The sequence below is a fragment of the Odocoileus virginianus genome, chromosome 23 (assembly GCF_023699985.2).
Source record: "Odocoileus virginianus isolate 20LAN1187 ecotype Illinois chromosome 23, Ovbor_1.2, whole genome shotgun sequence".
Lineage (NCBI taxonomy): Eukaryota > Metazoa > Chordata > Mammalia > Artiodactyla > Cervidae > Odocoileus > Odocoileus virginianus.
The window spans coordinates 15,884,001-15,891,890 of NC_069696.1; the positions used below are offsets into that span (position 1 = coordinate 15,884,001).

General features: G+C 68.6%; 1 protein-coding gene across 1 annotated transcript; it reads left to right on the forward strand.

Annotated features, from left to right (window-relative positions):
• The first annotated feature begins 200 nt into the window (after window positions 1-200).
• PIM3 (Pim-3 proto-oncogene, serine/threonine kinase) lies at window positions 201-3,354 on the forward strand. The gene is made up of 6 exons (XM_020881980.2): window positions 201-567; window positions 728-837; window positions 926-976; window positions 1,055-1,424; window positions 1,965-2,141; window positions 2,220-3,354. The coding sequence occupies exons 1-6, from the start codon at window positions 483-485 to the stop codon at window positions 2,405-2,407; spliced, it is 981 nt and encodes a 326-aa protein (XP_020737639.2). The 5' UTR covers window positions 201-482; the 3' UTR covers window positions 2,408-3,354.
• The last annotated feature ends 4,536 nt before the right edge of the window (window positions 3,355-7,890 follow it).

Here is a 7,890-nt window from a genome sequence, read left to right on the forward strand (position 1 = left end):
CGTGTGGCCACCGCGCGCCGCCGCGCCCCGCCGCGCCGTGCGCCTCCGCGGCCTCGCTCCCGCTAGCTAGTCCCAGCCGGCCCACCGCGCCCTGGGCCCGCCCCGCCCCGCCCACCCCGGAAGGCGCGCCGCTGTCCTCGCGCCACCGCCCGGGCGGAGGGGGCGGGGCCCGACTTGCCCCGCCCCCGCGGAGGGATACGTGCGGTCGCGGTCCAAAACTCCAGGGCTCGGCGGCCGGCGCGTGTGAGCGGCTCGGGTTGAGGCGCGTCCGCGGGGTACACGCGGGGCTTTGCCGGGCACTGCGCCGCGCGGGCGGCCTCGCCCGAGCTCGGAGGCCGACTCGCCCTCCCGCTCTCCGCGTCGGGGCTCCGCGCGGTCCCGGGAGGCCGCCTTCCCCGGTCCGCCGCCGTGCGGGGAGCCGGGCCGGGCGAGAGGCGGCGCGGAGACCTGGAGCCGGGGCCCGCGCCCGGCCGCCGCCCGCGATGCTGCTCTCCAAGTTCGGCTCTCTGGCACACCTGTGCGGGCCGGGCGGCGTGGACCACCTCCCGGTGAAGATCCTGCAGCCAGGTATGCGGCGGCGGGGGTCTGGAGCGCACTAGGGTCAGGGGGCCGGGGGCCTGGGGCGCACTAGGGTCGGGGGGCCGGGGTCTGAGGCACACTCGGGGCCGGGGGAGACCGGGGGCCGGGGTCCCCAGCTGCCCCAACCCTGCTTGTGGGCTCCCCACAGCCAAGGCGGAAAAGGAGAGCTTCGAGAAAGTGTATCAGGTGGGCGCCGTGCTGGGCAGCGGCGGCTTCGGCACGGTCTACGCTGGCAGCCGTATCGCTGACGGGCTCCCGGTGAGTCTGGCCGCCGGGCACCCGGGATTCTCGACCCGCGCGCGTCGTTGCGTCCTCGCGGGCCTGACCACTGGTCCCCTCTCCCCAGGTGGCCGTGAAGCACGTGGTGAAGGAGCGGGTGACCGAGTGGGGCAGCATCGTAAGCGCAGACGGGGGCGCCGGGCGGAGAGGGGGGCACGGGAAGCAGGTGGAGCGCGCTGACCGCCGTGTCCCCTAGGCCGGCGCGGTTGTGCCGCTGGAGGTGGTGCTGCTACGCAAGGTGGGCGCGGCCGGCGGCGCGCGCGGGGTCATCCGCCTGCTGGACTGGTTCGAGCGGCCCGACGGCTTCCTGCTGGTGCTGGAGCGGCCCGAGCCGGCGCAGGACCTGTTTGACTTCATCACGGAGCGCGGCGCCCTGGACGAGGCCCTGGCGCGCCGCTTCTTCGCGCAGGTGCTGGCCGCCGTGCGCCACTGCCACAGCTGCGGGGTCGTGCACCGCGACATCAAGGACGAGAACCTGCTGGTGGACCTGCGCTCGGGCGAGCTCAAGCTCATCGACTTCGGCTCGGGCGCGCTGCTCCGCGACACGGTCTACACCGACTTCGACGGTGAGTGCCCTCTCCTCGGAGAGGGCCGAGGGGTTGGCGACTGTTGGGACCGCGCGCCGCGCCGGCTCGCTCGCGACCACGGCCAGAGTGGGCTCTCGGGCCGTTGTGTCCGGTGGGTGGGGGCGCGGGGTGGGCTTGGGACTCCCTTGGCCCGGCCGGGAGCCCGGCGCCGCCGCGAGCCTTTTCTACGCGCGCGCGCGCGCGAAGCGTGGGGGCGCAGCGCAGAAATGCCCGCATTGCGGAGCCGGGGAAGCCGGGGCTCCCCGCCCCTCCCGTATCCTCACCTCACAGCTGTTTGTTGTGAAACCCGAGCCCGCGCTCACGTGACCCGCCGCCCGCGCCGTGCCAGCTGGGGGGGGCGGGGCGCCCGGGAGGCCCCGCCCGCCGGGGTTTTTCCTGGGCGAGGAGGGGCAGGCTGTCGCGGCGGCTCAGTCCTCTGGCTCCGCCGGGAGTGCGGGCGCTCCGGGTGTGTTGTGCGTGATTCCGGCCTTGCCGGCCGCTGCCCCGGGGCGGGCGTGCTAAGTCCCGCGTGTCCTCCAGGCACCCGCGTGTACAGCCCCCCGGAGTGGATCCGCTACCACCGCTACCACGGGCGCTCGGCCACCGTGTGGTCCCTGGGTGTGTTGCTCTACGACATGGTGTGCGGGGACATTCCTTTCGAGCAGGACGAGGAGATTCTCCGGGGCCGCCTCTTCTTCCGAAGGAGGATCTCCCCAGGTGTGTGGGGGTGCTGGGCCTGCCGCGGGGCGCAGCGGGGCGCGGCAGGCCTCCTGCTGATCCTCTTCTCCTCCTCAGAGTGCCAACAGCTCATTCAGTGGTGTCTGTCCCTGCGGCCCTCGGAGCGGCCCTCGCTGGACCAGATCTCTGCCCACCCCTGGATGCTGGGGGCCGAGGGGGGCACCCCAGAGAGCTGTGACCTGCGACTCTGTGCCCTCGACACCGATGACGGGGCCAGCACCACCTCCAGCAGTGAGAGCTTGTGAACAGGGCCTGCGCCTGGCCGCGGGGGCAGGAGGGACCCCTGCCCTGACCAGGTTGTCTGCTCCTTTGTGAAAGCAGTGATCTCTGACCCTTGGTGACCTTTGCCTTTGGCACCAACCCGTTTCCTTTGCTTTGAGTGCCTTTTCGAACGCTGCTCTCATGGGACTTGGTTTTCTCAAGCTCTGTCTGTCCAAAGACACTCCGGACCAAACCAGGTCCTGCCTGCCCTCCACCGGCGCTTGACCCGAGACCGTCCCTCTCCTGTGTCACTCCGGAGGGGGCCCTGACCCCCCGCCCCCGGCTCCTCCACGTCTGACATGTTGGACAAGGAGCACTCCTGAGTCCTGTGGCCTCATCTCACCTGGGCACAGGGTCCCTCGTGACCCCCCCCCCAACCAATGTCTCGGTGTTCGTCTGGGCACGACTGTGCACAAGCAATGCAACGTTCAGGCCTTGCTGCCCGCCCACCCACCTGATGCGTGTGCGTGTGCAGACGTCTTATTTATGGTGTGACCCCGAGGAGGGCTATTTATTGTTTAATTTATTTGTCAAGGTTCCTCCCTCCCAGCAGCCCTACCTCCTTAAGGCCCGTGGGCGGAGGAGGGGGTGGCTGTGCGTGTGGACCCCAGGCCCCAGTCCTTCCTGTGTCTGTCAGAAGGTGGGCTGGTACAGCGGCTAATTTAAGGGGCATGGGTGACCCTGCCACCTCGAGGCCCTGCGCCTGCGGGGTGGGTTTTAAATTATTGACATTGTACAGTCTGCTTGTTGGCTCTGGAGGTTGGGGGTGGGGGGACAGAGTCTCAAGCCTTTAATTTATTTCAGCAGCTGTGTGTTTGTGATCCCAGTGTGTGCAGGCACTGTGGATAGGGGCTTCTTTCAGTTTAAAAGTGAGATGTCTGGAAATCATATTTTTTATACAGGAATTTCAATTAAATTGTTTTGTATTAAACGGACGTCCTGTGTTTTCTGGGCTAGTCTGGGGTAAGAGGGGAGGAGGTTTGGGGAGAAGGGGCCTCTGGTCTCCGTTTAACACTCTGCTTTTTTTCTGGGGAAGGCGGCAGTGTGAGGGGCTCAGGCGCTTCCCTCCCAGCGTTGGCCTCCCTGCCACCCCCTTCTCTGACCCGCTGCGCCCTGGGGAGTGGGTAACACGCTGTGCCTTCAGGGCCCCTGGGAGAGGAGCAGGGAGCTGGGTCTGGGTGGGTCTGGCGGGGGAGGTCATTGCCAACCCTAATCTGGAGCCTTGTTTGGCAGTGGCCCCAAGAGGCTGAAGGATGGGTAAAAGTTTGCCAAGAGGCAGAGACTTGCAAGTGCAGAGAATGCAGGGGGCGTGGGTGGGTCTTGGCCTGACAGGTGGTGGGCAGGAGCCGTGGCCAAGTCCAGGTGGAAACATGGGCACCAGGGTGTGGGGCTAGGGGGGCTGTGGAGGGTCTGGCATTCCCTGCCCCGTGCCCCCTCCATGAGAGTCCTCCACCGGGGCAGTGAGTGGGGCCAGGCACTCGGCCCAGAGCACAGGCCTGTGTGTCCAGCTCACAGGCCTGCTGGAAGGCCCTGGGAACAGACCTGGGCCAGAACTGTTCTGGGCTCAAAGGTTAGAGCAGAGGCAAGAGATTGTAGAAAGTGAAGCTGGAAGACCCTTCTGGGGGGCAGGGGTGGGGGCTCCTGGCTGGGCCATTCAGGGATTCAGCGGCTCTTCATGGCCTGCTTGGGGCCAGGGTTCTCCCCAGGGGCTGCTCCTGAGGCCTGGCATCCTGGGGGGCCACTCAGTGTGGGTGGGCACACTGGAGACTCTGCCCATGGCCCTGGTCTGGCCAGCCTGCCCACATCCCCCCAGGAACGGGACGCTCAGGGTGGAGGACAGGGGCCCCATGTCACCGTGATCCTGGTCCCCACTTGCAGTGGAGGGTGCTGGGCTGGTCTTGGGCACCCTGCCCATTCACACCCCATGCTCTGTTTGTCCATCCGTCAGACCATCCAGCTCATCTTAGCATGGGGCCCAGTCCAGCCATGGGGAGTGGGAGGCACCCCCCATCTAGTCTCCAGGTGCTGCAGCCAGCTGGGAAGGCGAGGAGGCTCCCAGAATCAGGCGCCCACTTGCCAGCAGGCCTGCACCCCTGGTGTGTGCAGGCTCCCTGCAGAGGTGGGGTTTGTCCTACGGGTCAGAACTAGGCCTGCGGGCCTGGGACTGGAGGCAGGGAGAAGGGGCTCCTCTGACCCAGGGCCTCTGGGGACCAAGATGCGGCTGTACCTGCGGGCAGGACCCCCAGCCCCCCTTGAGGCTGCTGGCACCGTGGGTGGTGTGCACAGCCTGGGACTGAAGCAGTGGGCCAGGCTGCCTGAAGAGCGCAGAGGGCCGGGCCCCACCCCTGCCCGGCACCCCAGGCTGCCAGCTCACGGGCTCCTCCCCGCCGCCCTGCTCCAGAGGCCGCCCTGTCCAGTGGCCCTGCTCCACCCAGTGGTCCCCCATCTCCACTCGGCCAGTTTAGTACTGAGCCCCCTTAGAACCGCCTGCTCACGGCTCGCGCTCAGGGGCTCCCCTTGGGAAGAGTGGAAGCCTGGCACGCCATGGCCCCCCCCTCCTATGCACCCCTCCCGGGGAGCGATGCACTGTGCGCTGGGCTGGTGGGCGCTGGCTCAGCTTCCCAGGGAGAGTCCGGACGCTGGATGGAAACCCACCTGCCACAGCTGGCTAGGCCTAAGTTTCTTTCCTCTGTCGCAGCCCCTGAAACGAAACCTTGGCGTGGCTTTGGTGCCCCAGCTTCTCAGAAAAGGGAAGTGATCCCAGGCAGGCCCTCTGGGCGTCCAGACCCTGGCCAGTGGAACCCCCATGCTGCAGAAAGCACAGAAGGAAACTCGAAGGGTCAGGCTGGGCAGCCCCGAAGTGGCGCCGAGGCTGGACAGGCAGCAGCGAGAGGGCCACCACCGGCCTGACCCTCGGGAGCACCGTGGCTGGAGGGGACGGCCCACACAGGCGCACTCACAGCCCCGGGGGCCCCGCGGGAGCAGTGCTGCAGAGCGGGCCGCCTGCGCTCCCCGGCGGCACCAGGGCTTGGGGTCGGCCAGGACGGGCGCTGGTCCCCGTGCACAGGGAGGGACAGGAGCTCATGGGCCCAGTTCACCCCTGACCCATAGCTGCGGCTGGGGGTGCAGAGGCCCAGCCGATGACATGCCAGCCCGGGGTGTCTCATGGGTCTGCCCCCCACAGAGGTCTCTGTGAGGCAGCGGGGTGGGGGGCTCTGCCTGCGCCTCCAGCTCGTGGCTTCCAGGCAGCCTTGGCAAAACCGAGCCTGGATTACACAACAGACACCCCGCCCCTCGCCCCAGCCCCCAAGGTTTCCCAGCAGTCTTGCCTGACTGGTGGGAGGGGGCAGGCAGAGCGTACCCCTCCAGCACTGGTCACGGCCCTTCCCCTGGCTTGCTGCCTGCAAAGAGGCCCTTTCCAGGGAGACAGACCCCCCGATGCTGGCCTGGGTACAGTGAGACGGGGGTCCATGCTCTGATGAATGAGTAAGGGCTTTGGGGGGCAGGTCACCCACACTCAGCCCTGAATGTGCCAGGGAGGTGCTGGAGGGCGGGACCCCACCCCCCACGGAGCTCAGGGACCCTCCCCAGCCCCCACGGAGCTCAGGGACCCTCCCCACCCGGGACCCCACCCCCCACGGAGCTCAGGGAGGTGGGCCGGCTCCAGCCTGGCCTCTGGCCCCTCCTACCGGGGGGCTGCTTGGCCTGCGCCGAGACCCGGGCCTCTGGTGGGCAGGGAGTTCTGAGGGCACTGGGCCTGCACACCTGTCAGGAAGGCGGGTACCTGCTCCGGGGCCTTCACGTGGCGCACCCCTCAGCCACCCCCAGGAGCCTGAGCCCCCTCCTTGGCAGGAGGGCGAGGAGGGCCGCTGACGCCCAGGCCTGGCCAGGGCCCTCTGTCCTGCCCCCTGAGGCCCGCAGGACCTGGGGCCCCCACCTGAGCCTGGGCTGTGGGGAGGGGGCTGGACCCTGATGATGAGAAGGCCCTGCTGGTGCCAGGCGGCAGCAGATGCCCTGGGTCCTTGGCCCCATGACCAGGAGAGCCGAGAGGTTCCAGCCCTGGGCCAGGCCAGGCAGGGGCTCCTGACACCCAGGTAAGCCACATGCTGACCCACCACATCCTCCCTGCGTGGCACAGGCCTGGAGAAGCCTGGACTGGGGCTCCTGTCTTGGCGTGGCCTATCTGAGTGGAGGGTGGGGGAGGAGTCCCCAGCCCGCCCTGGAGCCTCCCTTGGAGTTGCCCCAAGCCTCCCATCTCCCTGTCGCTGGCTCCGTAGCTGGCTCCTGAGTTGCCCCAGACCCCCCACTCCCTGGCCCAGAGCCAGCACAAAGGGTCCTTTCCCTCTGGAGGGATCCAGACGCCCCAAGCCCCGGGGCCACGACCCAGACCAGTGGGCACGGTGGATTCAGGCTGGGACCCAGACGAGGCAGTGGGGTTCTCGGGGTCAGGGTCAGCCATTCTGCTGGGCCGGCTTCAGAGCCAGCCTGAGAGATGTCAGTCCTGGCAGCTCTGCAGAGAGCAGAGAGGTGGGGGGGCCACGACAGACAGGCGACAGGTGGGCTGGGGGACGGGCAGAACTGGGGGGCACCACCAGCAACACACCCCAGGGGTCTCTGCTCACCCGAGGTCTGGATTCCCCAACAACCTGCTCCTCCTGGGTGAGCTGCATGGGGGGACAGCTGAGGGGGGAGGTGGGGGTCTCAGGGGCGGGGCTGAGGGGGGAAGTGGGGTCTCAGGGCCCCTCAAGCCCCAGCAGAGTGGCGCGGGGGAGGGGGGGCACACGCAGGCCTTCCTCCAAGAGCTGCACCAGCCTCAGCTCTCCCCGCTGAGATGTCAGGACGGGCTGCCCCGCAGACTCCAGGCATGTTGGCCGCTGAGACCCCCGGCCGAGGCCGGCCCAGCACCCTTCCCAGCAGGCCCCCCACCCAAGGACCAGAGGAGGTGCCCCGGACCCCGGGTGGCCCTGGAGCAGGTGAGGGGCTGCTGTGGGGTCCCTGTGCAAGTCACCCAGCAGCCCCCTCAGTTTCCCCTCCTGGAAGCTCCGGGGGGACCCCCTGGGCACAGAAAGGCTGTGTGTACGTGGGGGGTCAGTGGGCGTGTGTGTCTGGGTGCTCGTGTGCATGCGCGTGTGACCCCGCAGGGCGGCTGTGCGTGCGTGCGCCCCTGTGCGCCCGGGACTCCCGGCGTCCTCCCGCCACGTGCCCGGCTGCCTCTGGAACTCGGTCTGTTCCGACACCCCCGCAGCCCGAGGGGGGCCCCTGTGATTCAGCACCCGTGGGGGCAGGTGGGCCAGGGATCGGAAGCTGGTGATGCGGGAGGCAGAGGGAAGCGGCGCAAGGCTCCTGCCCCGGGCCCTCCCGCCCCCCAGCTGCCAGCTGCCGTGGCGGCCGGGTGGCCACACACGTGTACCCGTGTTAGAGCGCACATGCGTGCTGGCTCGTGTGCAGGAACCGCCTTCATCCCCAG